Source organism: Protomyctophum bolini (assembly GCF_963924005.1).
Source record: "Protomyctophum bolini genome assembly, chromosome: 19".
In the NCBI taxonomy this organism is placed as follows: domain Eukaryota; kingdom Metazoa; phylum Chordata; class Actinopteri; order Myctophiformes; family Myctophidae; genus Protomyctophum; species Protomyctophum bolini.
This window is the reverse complement of record NC_137880.1, coordinates 26,390,483-26,410,835: the sequence shown is the minus strand read 5'-3', so window position 1 is coordinate 26,410,835 and position 20,353 is coordinate 26,390,483. Positions and strand designations below refer to the sequence as shown.

General features: G+C 40.9%; 1 protein-coding gene across 1 annotated transcript; it reads right to left on the bottom strand.

Moving 5' to 3' along the window:
- Positions 1–770: 770 nt before the first annotated feature.
- Positions 771–15,986, bottom strand: prkg3 (protein kinase cGMP-dependent 3; the record flags this gene model as incomplete). The annotated part of the gene is made up of 22 exons (XM_080790344.1): positions 15,925–15,986; positions 15,544–15,633; positions 15,239–15,301; positions 14,441–14,561; positions 12,913–13,079; positions 12,437–12,550; positions 12,013–12,118; positions 11,602–11,665; positions 11,085–11,162; positions 10,123–10,211; positions 9,540–9,605; positions 9,230–9,277; positions 8,897–8,944; positions 8,577–8,688; positions 7,953–8,089; positions 7,486–7,575; positions 7,225–7,366; positions 6,605–6,768; positions 5,660–5,776; positions 5,276–5,338; positions 4,525–4,600; positions 771–857 (listed from the first exon to the last, which is right to left on the bottom strand). The coding sequence occupies exons 1-22, from the start codon at positions 15,953–15,955 to the stop codon at positions 771–773; spliced, it is 2,073 nt and encodes a 690-aa protein (XP_080646470.1). The 5' UTR covers positions 15,956–15,986.
- Between the last annotated feature and the right edge of the window lie 4,367 nt (positions 15,987–20,353).

The window sequence follows — 20,353 nt, the reverse complement described above, 5'->3', positions numbered from 1 at the left end:
TGAGCATGTCGTTAGACAGTAGGCACATTTTGTTTAGCAGAAATAGCAAATCTACAAGCTCACAAAGTGTCACAAAACATGTTTGAAAAAGTATGTGGTTAGAATAATCCACATACTAGAATTCTAAATCCTTGAGGATAGCAAGCTACTGAGATAATGCTCAAAAAGCATTAATTCGTTTTTTATTTTCCAGATTTGATAAAATGTTGGTAAACCAAACTGAAAACAATAAATCAACTCTCAAGAATTGTAGTTGATTGTGTAGATTCTTCCAATCTGTAGAGAGTGTTCTATTACTGAAACATCAGAGCGTACTTCGTACATTTACCTGCACATTGTGACAGCAAAACAAACTGTCCTGGCCTATGCAGTTGCAAGTACAACACCTCAGCATGGTTTGTTGATTGTCCGCTACCCCTAAACTTTTAACTGTGAGAGTAGAATTTCTATTAACAACATTCTATTAACATTCAACATTTTGGGCATGTCATTAAAGGTGACATTTATAAAACATTTTGAAAATAACAGACCTGGTTACAATTTCACAATGTGTCTCATCGCGATACGTTGTGAGGTTGTATTATCTATTGACTATTATCACAATTTTGTCATATGACAAATGTCTTTTTAATACAACACTGGTATTCAAATTTGATCCACAATAAGCCTTTTTTTTACTTCATCATGAAGCCTATTGAAGCCCCGTTTTGGCTCGAATGAAGGTTGCTTTTGACCTCAGAACCTTTGGTTGTGAGTTGTCTTGGCTTTAGTTAGAAGTCACGGTCCCAACCAGAGAACTCTTCCTCAGCCTTAGGCTGGTCATATGGGAAACGGTCAAAGTTGATGTAGCAGGGTCCCTGAAGGAGGCGAAAAAGAAGAGTGAAGCATTAACCCATTGGCTCTCAAACTTTTTAATTTCAAGAGTGTCAGGCACGTGCAGGGGGGGGGGCTTGTCTGGGGGGAAAACAAGGACTTATTTGGGGGGGCAATAAGGCCTTATGTGGGGGGCCAATAAGGGCCTGTGGGGGGACCAATAAGGGCTTGTCTGGGGGGAAAACAAGGACTTATTTGGGGGGGCAATAAGGCCTTATGTGGGGGCCAAAAAGGGCTTGTGTGGGGGGAAATAAGGGCATGTGTGGGGGACCAATAAGGGCTTATGTGGGGGGGGCAATAAGGGCTTGTGTGGGGGGGGCAATAAGGGCTTGTGTGGGGGGGCCAATAAGGGCTTGTGTGGGGGGACAATAAGGGCTTGTGTGGGGGGACAATAAGGGCTTGTGTGGGGTGCAAATAAGGGCTTGTGTGGGGGACCAATAAGTGCCATTGGCCCTTCAAGACGAACATTCGACAAGTAATGATAAATTCCACTATCATAATGAATTATCTTTTAATGTTAACCTAGGTTATTACATGAATAGATGGGCTGCATGGGCAGATTTTAAAAAACTTGGTGGGAATAATTATCAGTAGGCTGGCCCAGAGACATTGGGGCTCTTGGGGACATGGTCACAGTAACAACATTTCCCTAAATATTTATGGAAATGGCAAACTTGGAGGACAGTTGCATACCATATGTGTTGGCGGATGCATGCACTCTAATGAGTACTCTTCAAGAAATAGTGAACACTAATCCTGAGCTATTCGTAAAATTCCTCATGTTTTACTTAATAAACCCTGTCATTAGTACATGTACATGGAGAGTCATGTGTTTTATCCTGGTGAAAACCTTTTCTGTGACTCTACCCTCTGGCATAGTTAGGCAAGTCCAAAGTCTGGAGCATTTTTGCATAATTATCATGGCTCTCAAGTTCAACCCATGTCTCCATGGACAGCCAAAACAGTTGCAAAATGTATGCAGTAAGAAATTGGCACCTGCCCAAGTTTGTAGAATTCTGTAATAGCCTACTCCAACACCAGCTGCTTTTAAAAATGAAATGGGAAGAATGTAGACACATACATGTGCAAAACCAGCACAAAAGCCTCTGCCCGGGCTCTGGACCTGATCACACCTATATCTCCATATATGGAGCTGGCCTGTTCTGACATCACAATGACTGTTCTGACATCTGCATAGACTCCATATTTAGGCATGCCTGACAAAGAACTCCATAACTGTATATGGGCATAAAAGGGACACAGACATAACTGGGTGGGGTATCCATTTCCAACTTGCAATTGCAATCTACAAGCTCACAACCCAGGGCTTTGTTTCACTATATGGAGTAGGAATCCACCTAGTGTTTGTGTTGCTGTGCTGCACACAGGCTGCTGAAGCTTTGTATAGGGATTTAATTGCTTCATAGAGTATTCCATCCGCGCGCCATGCACGCCAGCAGAAACATAATAAAGTTTGAGCTCCCTATTAAGCTTTCTGGAAGTCGATAAATAATACAAAAGTAGCTTTATAGCTTCCAGCTCTGATTACTACGTATATTCCCATAATACACTATTTTTATAAGCCCTGTGTTTTCTGAATCCATTCTTCATAGATTTCAGCTCTAATTACTAATTCACTCTATAGAGTATGGGTACATCATAACAAGTCCTGCGTTTTCTGAATACATTTTCATAGATCCCAGCTAAACTCACTGTGTACATGATCTATAGTATTCTATACTACCTGGGTTTTCTCTGAATTCATTCCTCATCCAAAAGTACATCTGCCAGTTCCAGAAATTGGTAACATTCATTCAGAATGTAAGGGTGCATGTGTGCACATGCTTGTATGCACATACACGCACGACCATGCATGTTTATGTGCGTGCATGTGTGCACAATGCACATGCATGTATGCACATGCACACGACCATGCATGTTTATGTGCATGTTTCAGGTGTTTACATAGACAAAGTGTTTGCTGCCAAGCCCCATATTGGAGTGATGCCGGCAGCACTACCTCTGCACCATCTAGTGGTGATTCCAAATATTTGAGGACTGTCTTCTCTTTATATAGAATCTCTTTGATGAGGTTTAGGGTTAGGCAAAACCCCAGGGAGGCTTTCCAACGTTGAAGTGCTCGGCCCTACTGGTCAGAGCTGGGACTGTAGGTGGAACCTTGGATTTATGACGAGGAAACCCCATGCATCTGGGCTTTAACATTGAGCACTTCAACACGCAGTAAAGGCTGTAAACTGCCAGACTGGATTACCAGCCAAGGTGCCAAGGTGCCCGGGCCAAGGTGCCCAGCCGCCTGGGCCAATTTAACTTTTTCTAAAGAAACGGTTTTATCAGTAGCAAGTTATTTAGTTATTATCAAGTTATTTTAACCCAAAACGGCCTTACTGACGAATTATGTCTGTGTGATGTGAATTACTGCACAATACAACTATTAATGCTACAACTATATACAGTACAGTGCCTTCTTCAGGCCTGCCTGAGGTCTTTGGCTGAAATGTTGTTTACTGATACAACTGTTTCTTTAGAAAGGTTCCCAGGCGGCTGGGAACCTTGGCCCGGGCGTCTGGGCACTTTGGCAATGGTAATCCAAAAGGAATTTCCAGCCAAGGAAAATTAAGGTCTGGGTGCTCACACGTTCAAGAAAAGTGTAGCGAAGGTGCTCTTTGGTGGAGGACTGAAAACTTGATTTAAAGCCTTTGTTGAAGTGGCTATAGTTCATAATCGAAAAACTGGGATGACCCACGTGTGGCGGACATAACGGCCTTCTACAGGGTAAAACTGTTTATTGAGTAAGTGTACATGTCATGTACTGTATACTCCACCAACGCATCTGTGGCCAAACTTTCACCCTGGTGTGCAACAGCCTTTGGATTACCAATTATACAAAAATGTAATGCCGTACGATTTTGTAATATAATATGCTTCCAAATTTGTATACACCTTATCAATTAAGATTGGTATTTCGGACTCTACGGCCCTAACCAAAATGGTTTGGGAATTTAATTAATTAATTAATTAAAGCTGTTGAATCACTTGGGTCGACGTGACATATCACACCGCTGGGACGAACGCTAAAACCGTCTTGTCGGTTTGGGCTTAATACTCGAATAGGATGGGTGAATTTCTGTATCTTTCAGTTCTGATTTTAGGGATCTGGAAACGTGTGTTCTTTTTTCTTCTGGTTATCTAGTATTCTAAATATTACTGTGATTTCTTGTCTTCTCATTCTTACCTGATGGTCTTGCTACAACATAGCGCCTACTATTAATTGAAGATATATAAAATGATATATTGAATATGAGTATCAGATTATACGGTATAAGGCTAAAAAAACTGAAGTCACTTACTTCAACCACAATATTTTATACTTTGGCTATTCAAGAATAGCTGATCTAGAAGCTCACACGGCTTGTAGATCTTGTAGTGTGTGTGTGTGTGTGTGTGCTAGATTCTCAAAAAATCTTGAAAGAATGTGAAATATTTGGAATATTAATTTGGGTGGTCTAAAGTTCACTCTGGTATCGGTATTCAGTATCGGCTAACACAGAAATTGTTGGATCGGAATCGGATCGGAAACGAGAAAAGTGTATCGGGACATCCCTAATGCTGAGTCATAGTGTTTGGACTGACCTTGCGTATGAGACGCATAGTTGGAGCGTCCACTTGCCCCACTCGCAGCTTGTGCCAGTTCATACTGCTAAACCACCTGCAGAGGAAAGAAAGATGGGTTTGGTGACAAGGTAGATGGTCGTCCACCCTACAGATCCAGGTCCTGCTATTGATTTTCGTTCCATTATTTCTTCCTTGCTGCCTTCGCCAAGCGCTGGCTCTTGGAGGAAATGTGTGTCTCTGTAAGAGCATGGCCTTGACCCTGCTCCTCATGTAATGTCTCTGTAAGAGCATGGCCTTGACCCTTGACCCTGCTCCTCATGTAAAGTGTCTTGAGACACATTCATTTTCTAAAATGGAGTATCCAGATATGAGGCAAGGAAACAGAACTTAAACTGAAAAGGAAACAACACCCCGAAGAAGGCCTTGCTGGCCACTATGCATGGGCTATCCCATTCTATTACCACATCAATAAAGGCTTTTTAACACTTTTCACCAGAAGACGAAGAGTGCCTTGATTATTTTTTCTTTGAAACATCAATAGTGTTGGAAAATAAGACACCCGCTTTTATCGGGGGCACTTTTATCCAAAGCGCCAATTTTTTATTTCAACTGCCAGCTTTTAATATGAGTGGCAAACGGAAATGAAATCCCCTTTAACGAATGGACTGGTTAACCCTAGATTGTATTATGCCATTCTCTACACATTAAGCTATATAGAACTACAGTGACTGTACATTGAGAGAACACAGAGCAACACAATGAGCATTACCTGTGGTGTCGAACATCTTTGATTCCATTCTTGGTGTTTCCTAACCTCTGACCTGGCCGTGGCCTATCAACCAGAGCAGGACATTACAATTCATTTTCACATGTGTTTTCACGTCACAGGAAAAGTAGTTTTGTATTTTGTTTTTATTAAATTTTACATTTAGATAGAAAAAAGAATGTGTTCTGTTCTGTAAATGTTCCCCTTAATTTGGATCTCATTATCAGACTGAGGTACTGCATGTTATTTAGGTGTACTGCAGTGCACAGTATGTTATTTAGTATTTATGTCACACCATATAAGTTTGAATGTATATGCTATCAAACTATGAAATGTATGTGTGACAAGTTTTCAGTCAAGGAGTAGTCCTATAGTGTACTCTCTCACCTGCACAATTTACTGATTAGGGACTTGGCTGCCTCACTCATGTAAGGGGGGTACTTGAGCACGCCATCCAGGATCTTGGCATAAATCTTCTGCGGCTCAGAACTGGAGAATGGAGGGCTGTAAAGTTTTAAACAGACATGAGACTTGAAATTGTACAGCCTTTTGAACAGCACTGCAAATATTTATCACCGCAGCATAAAGACTATTTGTGACTGTGTGATATAGATTGTTATATTTATTGAATCCTATGAGCTACTGTGTTGACCTGTTCCATGGTTCATGCTGTTATGCTGCCATCTACTGGTTCAAGGAGTGTCCTGTTTGTGATTATGAATAGAAGCTGGAGTTCATATCCTCTATGTCTATTGGACCAAACAAATGATCTCTGGCTCATTTATTGGACATTATTGTCCAATTATGGACATACCTGCTGCTATGTGGACCTATCATCACAGTGCTACCAATTGTGCCACCATGCCCCCTTAATTTGAATTTTTAGTTGTATGTCTGTATTGTATTTGCTTTGTTCAGGACCCCAGGAAGTCTAGAGGCTCATTCATGTGTCTCTAATGGGGATCCTTATATAAACATAAACTCCTGGCTACCAGATAGATTCTTCTTGAGGTGTATTTGGTTGCCTGTAGTGACAGACAACGGTGCCTCTCCTTAAGAGATTGTGTGTATTCTTGTTTGTTCCTTTTACTTAAGCATTCTTTAGTTATTATGTCTTGGTTATTTTGGTGATAATTAGAAATCTGATTTCACCACTATACTAGAGCATATTTGACTCAATGGTTTTGTTTTATTAATACATTCTCATGATGTAACCTTGGTTATCCCTTTCCTTTTTCCGGCTATTTTAAACGTTACACCCTCCATCCCCTAGAACGTCTTAGGGATTGGGTCATAACAGTGGCAATAAAGTTGAAGTTTGATTATTATTACCTTCCCACTAGTAGCTCATACACTAGTACACCGAGGGACCAGAAGTCAACTGCGAAATCATGTCCATGGTTCTGAATAATCTCTGGGGCGATGTACTCGGGAGTTCCCACAAACGAGTAGGTTTTCTCACCACGCACCAGTTCCTTGGCAAAGCCAAAGTCCACCTGCATCAGGACACACGCGCGCGCACACACACACACACGTTAATTGTGCCACCTTAACCAGAACCAATTCCCATATGCACAGAAAAAGAGGTAATATATCATGTGATTTCACACTGTACACACATTCACTCATGTATGAATCAAGATCAGCATAAAAGTATATCAAAACTCCCTTTGCTCAGTTGAGACTAACTTATATTTCACTGTTCGAACAATCGACAAGATGCATATTGTCATTTTCGGTAGAAAATTAATTTAGCAAGTTACAATTGCCAAGCGGCAGGGGTGAGCAGCGCTCCCTCATTTCTAAATAGATAATTTTGGTTAAAGGAGCATTCAGTGATTTGAATTGGTTTACTTAAAATTGTTACATTTTCACCACAAATCTACACCACTATAGCATAAATTAGCCAAACATGTACACACACACACACACACACACACACTGGGACTCACCAGTTTGACATAGCCCTTCCCATCCAACATCAGGTTCTCAGGTTTCAGGTCTCTGTACATGATGCGCTTCTTATGGAGGTAGGCGTAGGCCTCCACCACGCAGGCGGTGCAAAACACGGCAACGGGTTCGTCAAAACGCCCTCTGGCAAGTAGAGAGATCAGGTTAGAGGACGGTTAAAAGATTGTCAGCCAGAAGAGACGCAAAAAAAGGGCACACTTTGATGAATGCTGTTGCCCCTCGGCGGGCCTGTGACTTCTCACACTTCTTTGAGCTTGGTCCAGATCTCCCCTCCGCCACAGAACTCCATGATCATGTAGATGTAACGGGTGTCTTTGAAGGCAGCATGAAGCCTAGACAGAAATGAGTAAGATATCAGAGAATGCTGTATCTTGGATAAATGCCACATTTAATTTCTGTGGATTTCTTTGCTACATCATGACAAAATAATGGGTTTTCTTTTACCAAGAATATTGTCACACACCTACCCCCTCGTGCACACACACACACACACACACACACACACACACACACACACACACACACACACACACACACACACACACACACCTAGCCTTCTGTCTTTTGCTCTTGTTCCACTTTCGCTATGACCGTCCCCTTCCTAGCTGAAAGCCCCCCCATAACCCCACACGGCCCTCATACTCCCCATCTTCCAAGCAGAACCCTCCCCAATGGCAGAGTGTCTTGTGAGTTTCAAATGCATAGTCACCTGACAATGAAGTCACACTGAATGGCTTTGAGTATCATTTTCTCAAACAGCACGTGCTCCTCCTGTCGCTTGGCAACAATGTGTTTCTTACTGACCCGTTTCAGGGCATAGTATTTACCATGCTGTGCCGAGGTCACCTTGCAAAAATTAATGACATGAGATAATTAGTAGCCCAAAAAAGAAAAACAAAAATAAATAACATAGTGATATTTGTCAGGTGAAAGAATTTGTCATATTAGTCTGATGTTAGTTGTTTGTTAGTTTCCGACGTTCTGTGCGTGGTTCAATGACTGTTTTGTTGTGGCTTTGCATTGGCAGCCGCATTTGATTTAAGTTATATCAAGTACTAGTTATATCGATACTCTTCCTTTCCCGTGAATGTGACTGTGAGCATGCTTCTCTGCTGCGTTGCTCTGCAATGTATGTATGTAGCCTGCGTGGCTGCCAGGGATATTTGCCTCTCCCCTTCCCATTGGCTAGTGCTAGAAGCAGCCAATCACGTCACCACGTCAGTATGACTAGGGTGATGACTATATCGTCTACATTTCATGAGCTTTCACTAGTCAGGTTTCACCTTATGACAAAAAGAAGTGACAGTCACTCATTTAACAAACACATACTCACCAGCTCAACACGGCCAAAGCCGCCCACACCAAGGGTGACAGGCTCTCCTTGATAGCGTCCCTCTTGGTATAACACTGGTAGAAGGTCCTTAAGCACCATAGTGGAACCAGGACTGAGAGGAGTGAGAGAGTTTTATACTGCTATTTTAGCTATTAAAAACAAATCAGCACAAAAGTGTTTTGTTTATTACAAACTATACATTTTGTATTGATTCAATCTATTTGTTCGTACATTATCCACCTACTCCTTCAATTACCAATATATATATATATATATATATATATATATATATATATATATATATATATATTTAGGCTCACCATGGCTTTTCTGGAGCTACAGCTACCACCTCCTGTAGCACCTTGGAGCTGAAAGAGAGGGAGGGAGAGAGAGAGAGGTGGTGTATCTTGATTTAAACCCTTTTTTACAATGCTATTTCACAAAAAGAATCGGTATGACACTGTGTCATGCAGTATGAGCATGTCTGTAACGACACACCCAAAATAGGGATGCCAGGCTGAAAGTGAGAGAGAGAGAGAGAGAGATCATCGAGACATGCTACCGTGGGTTTAATAAAGAGTTATTCAGACATAAAGAGTGAATAATGTAATAGAGTGTAATATGTGAGAGAGACAGTGGCTTGCATTACTTACTCATCAAACAGCTCCAGTTGTTCAACAGGAATAGTCTCTTCAAATACCCTGCACGATAGAACGGAGAAGGCATGATGAGCTACGGCCAATAACATTCTCTCATTTGACTACATTTTTACACTCAAGGAGTTAAACCAACATTGGATTTTGTTGTGAAGTGCAAGGCTACAGTACATGCTACTGAACCAGTGAAAGCAGGAGACTCATGGCTGATAGCATTTGTTACAGGGTCACACAGTGGCTACAGAATGTCAACAGCACAGAACTGTGACATTCAAACGTGGGTTTTTAATGGGGGACCAGAACTCACTCTTTGTCAATGGAGAAGCAGGTAACGGGGCCATCAGCAGTGCAGGTGGCAGTTCTCAAGATCTCACTGCAAATGGCAAACAGACATGTCATTAAGTGGGCCACAGACCAATTGTTAACGGTCACGCCGTCACCTAGAGTAAAAATAATTTTTCCTACATTTGATATATTTCAAAAGTAATAATATATATATATATATATATATATTATTTTTTTAAACAAACAAATCTAAGAAATTCCATGAATTAAAAATAATTAAGAAGTAGTGAAAATAGCCGATCTACAAGCTTGCAACATGGTGCAAAGCGACGTGTTGTGTGCTTGTAGATCTTCTGTTTTCACTATAGGGTCCCGGGCAATAGCGCTTCCTGCTCTAGTTATAGGATGGCTACATGCAAGAGACAAATATCCTGTATGTGCAAATTTACAGTGGCAAAAATAACCTAAAGGAGTGTGGGGAGACTGGGGACCAAATTGTTACAATTTAGATGGCGGCAGCAGCAGCAGAAGATACAGTAAAAACAAACACTTTGTTGCACCCTGACGAAACCGATTGCATCAGGCACAAGCGTTGCCAGGGTTACCGTATGAGGGCTTGTTCCCCGAAATGCTCCCCTTTTCCCATCCGCCGAATCTGTTTCTGGTGACCGTTGACATTCTTAGTCACCAGTACCTGAGGGCACACGCATGCATGCACACACACACACACACACACACACACACACACACACACACACACACACACACACACACACACACACAGGTAGATTGAGAGACCGAAAGAAAGACACAGAATTGTTCATGGGTCACGTGTAGTAATCCCCCACGACTAACGAGTAAAACTCCCATTTTCTTTTTCTATGTACATGTTTTCTTTTTTAATTAAAACAATTTAAATAATGTTATACATTTTAAAACAAACAAACCTAAGAAATTCCACGAATAAAAGTAATAATAATGAAAGAAGTAGTGAAAATAGCTGATCTACAAGTATATTTGTTAGTTGCACTAGTTTGGGTCCTAGGCAAAAGTCTAATCTCTCTTTTGAACCACTGGGATAGAGAGCACATGTGCATCCTACATGTAGGTATTACAAACGGACTACTTGATCCTGTGTAAACTAAACCAGGTGCTGCAACTACCATCTTTTCTTTTTCGATTAATCAATTAATTAGCATGTTATTTTTTTATTTTAACCACTTAAGAGTCAGTTGTTTTATACTTTGTCGCACAATGATGGAGTGCAAAAATAGTATAGGAGACGCATTACGATGGATGTGACGTGAACGTATATATTTGATAGATTACCTATGTTTGCCTATTTTCACTATTTTTGACATTTCTTTGGCATTTTGGAAATATCTTTGCCTATAATGACATAAGAAAAAATAGAGATTGATTATTATTATTTGGTTAAATTATCAAACATTTTTATAATGATAATAATTCAATTAGTTTGATTAACTTTTACACCTCTAAACTAAACCGTATACCAAATGACTTATTATTGGGGGAGTTTAAAAGCATATCATCTGCTTTACCGTACCTCTCCTTTCAGGATGATGTAGAATGTGTTCCCTTCATCGCCCTCTCGAACTATCACGTCCTTATTCTGGAACTTCACCTATAGGAAAGAATCAAAAATCACTTTTACACAACACTATAGACAGTATTTTAGTCTTTTAACCAATTCAGGACGGGAACCCCATTTGGTGTTTAAACATTGTTATACTTTAGCTATTGAAAAAATTGCAGATCTACAAGCTCATAGCGTGGCAGCGAGTGCCGCGTTACGAGCTTGTAGATCTGCTATTTTTGAAAAATCGTGAAAATATGGCGCAAATCTTTGAATATATATTCTTTCAAAGCGAACGTTTTTAACTCAAATCTTTGCTTCTGGGGGGGTCCCTGGAACAAGATATTTTCAGTTGGGGGTCCGCAGTAAAATACAGATAATTCTGGGGGTCCTTGAAATGAACATATCATTATACTTTTTGAAGTGCATTGTTTCCTGGTCCATGAACAAAGCCAAATGTTTTTTTTTGTACAGTGTGTATCATCACCTCTTCCATGGAGTCAATGAGCTTAGACAACTGGATGTCATTCAGGTCTTTCAGGGTACGAGAGCTGAAATGACACATGGTGGTTGGTTGGTTACTTTATTAAACTATGTCCTCTACCACTACAAAAGAACAACATCAAATACTTGACACATCTCTAAAGTATATAGTGCATATAGTGATGCTGTTGCTTTCAATCCTTGCATTGGTTCATGGTGTTCTTTGGTCTGATTAACCATTTGAAACATCCATATTCTGAGCAGAACGTTAGCAAGAAATAGCCAATCTACAAGCTCACAATGCAGCACATTGCAACGAGGCTATTTTTGGAGAGATTTGGTGTAGACAGACAAAAGTGACCCGAGTACATATTACTGTATGTACATATTCCAAGTCCACAACCTATACACTCACGTCTTCAAAAAGCCCATGATCTGCTCGCGTTTTTTCTTGGACTTGTTGGTCATGATGGTTCTGTAGGTCTGTCTCTCCATGCACCACAGACGCACCACTGTCTTTGCTGTAACAGAGAGAGGGAGAGAGTGAGAGTGACACACCACATTGATGTCATTTTATGACTCTCTGTCTATCTTGATTTAAACACTTTTTTTACAATGCCATTTCACAAAAAAGCAGTGTGACACGGTGTCATGCAGTATGATGCATGCCTGTAATGACACACCCAAAATAAGGATGCCAGGTGAATAATTCACAAAGGATATTGCACATGGATTGTTCCTGTGTGGTGTGAGTGCAGCTTGCAATTATAGCCTTCTTTATAGAGATGTGTCTCATTATGACTTCCATAAATATCTAGAATATCATAACGGAGCCTTACCTTTAACTGTGGCTGTGCGTTTGCAGTTGTACAAGATGGCCAGCTCCCCGAACACATCACCCACGTTGAGGGTTCTGAGTTGACGTCCTCCCTGGGTCACAATGAGTTCACCAGCTAGGAGAGAGATATGTTGCACAGGACTGTACATATTGCATACATTATGCATAATTTATATCTACTGTATACATGCATAACTACTACTGTACTGTATATGCCCTCTTAAAGTGACAGATTGCATATTGAATTTATTTGTGTCCGGCTAGGCCTTGTGTGGGAAACCAAGTCAGTCCCTGGGTGTACACACACACACACACACACACACACACACACACACACACACACACACACACACACACACACACACACACACACACACACACACACACACACACACACACACACACACACACATACACACACACACACACACACATACACACACACACATGCACGCACGAGTGAGCGTATATCCTTACCTGCGACTATGTACATGCTGTCCCCTTCGGATCCCTCTTTAATGACGTCGTTCCCGGGTTTGTAGTCACTGGCCACCAATAGATCCACCATCATGGCCGTCTGTTCATCATCAAGGCGACTGAGGAAGTCATTCTTCTGGATAGCCTTGACGATCAGACTGGTCTCACTAGCGATTGAGGGAAACAGAAGTTCAAATGTGTTGATGTCATATTTATGGAAAATCTCAGGTGGCTTCGAGAATCGGGGTCTATACTTGGCCCCCTACTTTTTCCTTCTGCACCAGGTCTCTTTGCCAGCAATATCAGATCTGCAAGCTCACAATGTGGTGCTTTGAGAGCTTGGTTGTGCTTGCACCTTGTGGTTGTGCTTGCACCTTTCCTTTTAGATTATTCTGTCCTATATGCCTGTTGTTTTATTATTGGCGTCTTCTGCACTGAATTGTATTGTATTGCATTTGTGAAGCACTTTGGTACAATGAGAGTTGTTTTTAAATGTGCTATATAAATAGATTTGATTTGATTAGATTTGATTAAAACTGAGGATTTGACGCAGTAGTCAGCTGGTGCAGCTAAACGTCTGTCTCACTCGACAGTGTTATTCATGAGAAGAGTTGCATAATGAAATGTGAGAACATCTGTGTACTGTCCGTGTCAGCCTGGTGTACTATATTTAAGTACTGTAGTTTGTTCTGTACAGTTCTTTATTATTATAGGCTGATTTAGGTTGACTAATCAACTTTAAATACTGAGGTCTTTGAAAAATAGTTGAGAAATGTCTACTAAAAGTCTGCCTACTCTTGATTGATTGATTGACATTTTTATTTCACAGTATGTAGACTGGGTACATTTCAAACGAAAGTCAATACAAAATCTGTTACTTAAAACAAAGGCAGTCTGACTGAGGAAATGAAAGAAATGTGCCATATTCAGAAAAGGAAACTCACTCAACTCACTTGGCGCATCAATATAATCAAAGACCAGATGAAAGATGCCACTAATGTTCATGTTACAACAGTTTAAAGATGCTCTCACACAATATCAACATTGAATGAAGAGGAATGTGAAAATTATACCAAATCATGGTTCCAACCCAAATGGGAAATTATTTCTGAATTTGGTGATTCTCTTTCCAATTGGAAAGCTTTAATCCAAAAGTACCCGCTGATGATCAAAAAGAATAACCTCATCATAGTTTTTCGACCGCGGTCGAGATCATGGATTTCACAATGCCACGCCAGACTTTCCAGTCCTTCATTGCCATCCCCAGTTCCTGCTTACTGATGCATGTGTCTCTAGCAATGACATCAGTGAACGACAGTTTTCAGTTCGTTGGTGAAGACCTTATGTGCTATCCAGCACGAAGAGGATTAACATAATAATAATTTAACTTTTGGACATTGTTTCTTGTTTCCCATTTGTATCATGTTTGCTGCACAAAAGCCTGCAAAAAGGTAGTCTCAGACTCAGTCAACCACCACACAAGGACAATGATTTCAAAACATGACATCACACTGTGCTGACCACTAACCTGGAAGTTTTCTTGAATTTGGTCTGTTTGATTTCAAGGTTTTCAGGGATTGGCTCTGAGGCCATGACGGCTGCACGACTCTTCCTGACCACTGGGTTAATATCATTGTGGGAAGGGAACTCTGAAGTGGACAAAACCAGGCAGACAGAATGGATGCTTAACACGTGTGTGTGTGTGTGTGTGTGTGTGTGTGTGTGTGTGTGTGTGTGTGTGTGTGTGTGTGTGTGTGTGTGTGTGTGTGTGTGTGTGTGTGTGTGTGTGTGTGTGTGTGTGTGTGTGTGTGTGTGTGTGTGTGTGTGTGTGTGTGTGTGTGTGTGTGTGTGTGTGTGTGTGTGTGTGTGTGTGTGTGTGTGTGTGTGTGTGTGTGTGTGTGTGTGTGTGTGTGTGTGTGTGTGTGTGTGTGTGTGTGTGACTATGTAGCTCCTGTGTGTGTGTGTGTCATGTGCTCTTACCTAGGTCATGATAGTGACTATACAGTATGTAGCTCCTGCAAGAGTGTGTGTGTGCGTCATGTGCTCTTACCTAGGTCATGATAGTGACTATGTAGCTGTGTGTCATGTGCTCTTACCTAGGTCATGATAGTGACTATGTAGCTGTGTGTCATGAGCTCTTACCTAGGTCATGATAGTGACTATGTAGCTGTGTGTCATGTGCTCTTACCTAGGTCATGATAGTGACTATGTAGCTGTGTGTCATGTGCTCTTACCTAGGTCATGATAGTGACTATGTAGCTGTGTGTCATGTGCTCTTACCTAGGTCATGATAGTGACTATGTAGCTGTGTGTCATGTGCTCTTACCTAGGTCATGATAGTGACTATGTAGCTCCTGCAAGAGCTTTTCTTTTTCCTGGAGTCTTTTCTCTGCATGGACAAAACATTACACTTTACGTTAATAGTGTTATGATGAGTCCCTATTTATGATTGAAATCTCACTCTCTCTGACAGATCTGAATTAAATTCAATAAATGACTCGTATGGTATCGGAGTGTATGCCGTTCATGATCAACAGTATGGTTCCATTGTCCCTGACATGGAGTACAACGTTGAGAATGACAAAGGACACATTGAGTACAGTATCAGTGCGTAGTTAAGTTTGTTCTCACCCAGGTCTGTGTTGTGTCTCTGCAGCTCCTGGTTGATCTGTAACTGTTTGTCCAGCTGCTGCCTCATCTCCTCCATTTGTTTCTCCATGACTGCTGGGTACAATTTTCATTAAAACACGAGGGTTTAATTAGGAGGTGTTGTAGATGTCCAGACAGGAGGCGGGGGACACTCATGATGAAGTGGATAGAGAGTAGACAGACGGGCAGGTAAAAGAATGAGCTAAGATTCAGCATAATGTGCACTTGGATGCTCACACAAAGAGAACACGTCAACATGCAGGTCTGCACACAGCAGAAAGAAAGAAAGAAAGAAAGACACACAATATAGTCACAAATAGACGCAAAGTGTAAAATTATGAAATATGAAATGCAAATAACTACCCTGACTGTTTCTCCCAGGTGTCATCAGCATCTCACCTTCTTTCGGCAGACTGTTAACTCTATTCTCAGTGCACACAGCAGGAGCTCTGCTGAATAATGCACACTAATGATGAACTGTCAACAGGGGGCACTCTGACTGCTGCTAGTTTTTACCGGATATAGAACAGACATTGGCATCTCTCTCTCTCTCTCTCTCTCTCTCTCTCTCTCTCTCTCTCTCTCTCTCTCTCTCTCTCTCTCAGAGATAGTGACAGACAGTGTCTGTATCTTCATGTTTTAGTGATACATGACATCTTGGTCATATAAGTGTTTCCTTTCTTTCTTTTCAAAATCTTTTTATTCAAGTTTTTGTGACAAACCCAGGGGCAAGTATCAAACAGACATATCAAATATGAAAATAAAAAATTATACTCAATCCCCTATCCCACCCAACCCCCACCCACAATCCCAAGGATAGTCGGAAAAACAGTCAAAATTAAGTGTTTCCTTTCTACTTTCTACTTTCTACTATTTCCTACATGACAAAAATGTGCTGCATCACTAAAAGCCACACCATTTAATGTGGAGCTCCATTGTTCTGGCATTGAAACGGTTTGGAAACTAATTCAAAGTAAAACACAAGCTTGTGAAATGTACCTCCAGTCCACTATACCCATTGTTTCCACCAAGTAGTGGAGACAAGTGCACATGCATCTTTGATAAGCCAAACTCACACAAAAGCCTAATAAGCATGCATGTGCTCGCACACAGCAATAACGCCGGTCCAAATGATGTTTCCATTGATCGGTTTGCAGTAGCCGTGATTGCGGGGAAACATCACCATTCTCATTTTGTAGACAGTGGAAAGATGGAGGTTTATGCCTCTGTTGACACACACCAACACGTCAGTGCAAACACAGGTCGTCAGACCACCAATTAACAGCAGCGGTGGAAAGTAACTAAGTAATACGTTTGTACTCAAGTACTGTACTTAAGTACAATTTTGAGTAAGTATTTTTACTTTACTGGAGTACTTCCAATTTTCAAACATTTTACTACTACTCCACTACATACATCTCAAAGGCAAATATGTTAGTCTTATTCCACTATAATTATTTGAAAACTTTAGTTACTGTACTAGTTATAAGTTATAACTACATTTTCTAAATCTGATTTCAAAACCACTTCAACGCTCGCAAAGTTGTGAGTTTGAGGATCTGATATTTTCATATTTGATATGGGACCATAATGAGTACTTTTACTTCTGGTATTGAAGTACATTTATACATTTATATTATATTGTGCTTGTAACCCGACAATTTCTATAATATTGATACTTTTACATACTGTAAGTAAAAAATGTGAGTACCTACTTCTTCCATCACTGTAACAGCTAGAGCACACATTCTGGTTTAACCAGAGTTGGGAAACTTAAAGATGTGATTTCTATATTTTTTTACCAGCTGCGAAGCAGGCTGGTCTACTTTCTATCAGGTTGGTAGTGGCAACTTATGATTTCATTGGCTGCCGTAGTCACCTAGCCAACCTCTCAGCCAATGGGATAGCATTGTATTGCAGCAACAACAACCCACTAGTTTCACCCACAATTCTGCAGACATAGCTGGTAATTATGACTATCATCAATTCTTGTTTCCAGTTTTTCATGTGTTTGAGGTGACAGTACTTCATTACTACCCCTTGGTGTGGTTATGTGAAATTATGTCTTCCCTTTGTATTTAGGGTTTTTTCCTGGAGGCTGAAAAATTGATAGTCAAACGTGCCAATGAAAAAAAACAGTGATATAGTAACATCACAATATCATCCCCTACCCCCTCCCCCTTTATCATACAACTACAGCTGTGGGTGCGGCTTCAGTTCAGGTGGATCACCACCCATCAGGCAAACCAGGCCTACGTAATGAACTGGTGGGCAAAAAAGAAATCTTCCTTATATAATAATAATGCCTGAAGTGATTATCATGTTTTAGCAGAGATTAGAAGATTTACGCATTGGGAGCTTGTAGATCAGCTATATTCAGCAAAGATGTTTAGTGTAGGGCGAAAACAGGAAGGGTACTAGTATAGAGCCCTGAGGGACTCCGGTTAACCAAGTAGGGTTTAAAGGAGTAGTTCACCCAAAGAAATGACACACCAATTACCACACAATTTGATGGACAGCAGATTTCCCTGTACAGCCACCCGGTCAATGAATTATTGGCTTAGGAAGGCGACAAATTAATTCATCTCCATGAATTCAAGGCTCCGTGGCGTGTGTAATAGAAAATAAGTATTTTTTGGGGTGACCTTCCTACACCTTTAAGTGGTTAAGCAAAGCGTTTAGCCTTGATCACTCTGCTCATCAGTCATCATGTGACCACAATTGCGGCTGTCTCACCCTGAACATTGGACGTGAGAGATTAGAGTTGGTGTTAAAGCTAACCATAAAGCCATTGGAGCAAATGGAACATCAAACTGAGCGAGCAAGCTATCATGAAACATCACCGTATGTTCCATCGTTAACCTCTTTTAACCCTGTGTCCCTGTTTTGGTATTTAAGAATTCTTTAAAATAAGTAAAAAAATAAAAAAAGTCCCCTCCCCCCAAAACAATTGTCAGATCTAACTCCCGACAATCCCGACATGTGAGCTTGTAGATCTGCTATTTTGGCCACACATGAACATCCTAGTGCCTCAGTTATGGATCTGGATATACAGTGCATATCATAGGCTACTGCCGGATGAAAACCCTGGCCTGTACTTTAAATGTTACGGGAAATAATATCTATTTAGAAAAATAAAAAGGATGCTCTTTAAAAGAGCATCCTTATTTTGAGACTGAATATTATAAATAACTGAAAAGCAACCATGAATATCTGAGCAGGTGCATGATGATGACCTAGGTTCTATTGTATGAAGGACCAGGTGTCAATTAACATAAAGACAAACAGTTAAACAGTATACAGGGATAAGGAAGGGCATAATGCAATGCTTTTATATTGACAAGTGGCATGCGCCTGCCTGGACCACTTGATTAGCGCTCGCTGGCAAAGTGGTCCAGGCAGGCGCATGCCACATAATAGGCTTTGGCCTGACAGCGCGTCGCATGTTCGAGTCCCGTTCATGACGACCTTTGCTGCATGTCTCTCCCCTTCTCTCTCTCCCTCTTTCCTGTCCATCTTCACTTGATACTATCAATAAAGACAGAAAAACAAAAAACAGCTGATACAGCTGAAGCTTGTAGAGCTGCAATTTTCAGTTTTTTTGCAGAAGTTTTTTTGTTATAGAGGGACAGACAGTAAGCTGACAGGAAATGGGGAGAGAGATGGGGGAGTGACATGCAGTGAGGGCCGTCGGGAGTCGAGCCCGCGGCACACTGCCAGGCTGCCAGACTGGATTACCAGCCAAGGTGCCTGGACCGCTGAGCCGCAGCCCAGGCCCAATTTTCAGTATTTTTGAAAAGAAGTGTTTTGAATAGATTTCACATAATTACCTCAAGGATGCCAATTTGAAAGTGGTTAATAAACAGAACCGTGTTGGGCAGCAACTATTTTCTAATATTACTGTAATATTATTACTTTCCCAGATAACGAGTAGTGTAATTATTACAATTGCCTAAACATTAACAATATTACAGTAAGCAGGTAGCTTGTAGATCTCTAATATAGATAATCTTTTTAAGCATGCAGGATCTCACAAAATGATTAGGTAGCAAAAGTAAAACAATAACGTAATATAACAGTTACTCTAACTAGTGATGTAATATTAATACGTATAGTAATTAACTTATTACTCTTCCTATAAGTAACTTGCCCAACACTACCCATGAAGCTAAGACTTTTGTCTGGATGGAGGTTGACATGTTGCAACAATAATACAAACGGGACAGATTTCCCTCTGGCTGCTTTTGACCGTGGCACACACACACACACACACACACACACACACACACACACACACACACACACACACACACACACACACACACACACACACACACACACACACACACACAGTACACTCAAGGGCATGCATATGCCGACACATGCAATTAACCTCTCTAGGAACACGCAGTCATACAAACACATACCGGTACTCGGGTGCCAGAGAGGGTCAACCACAAGTATTAGTGGATCAAATGGTGTACACATTCCAGGTGTACAACTCTGTGTTAAATTAATTAACTAATTTACAGTGTAAAGCTCCTTATTCTGGCACACACATTTCACAAACGTTTAGTGAGGAAGATGTTTATGTTTTCCCTTTGTATATTATTAGGGATTTGTCAATTACTTGGGTTAAAGTGTCAATTTTCATCTTTAATGAGGTATCTGTGACACTGGAAAATGTGTTTAATGTAGTAGTTACATGTATGTGGTGCGTTCCTGTGCAGTAGCCTATGTAACATCTGCCAGCTCAGGATAGTCATGATGATTTACAAGTTGCATCTCCATT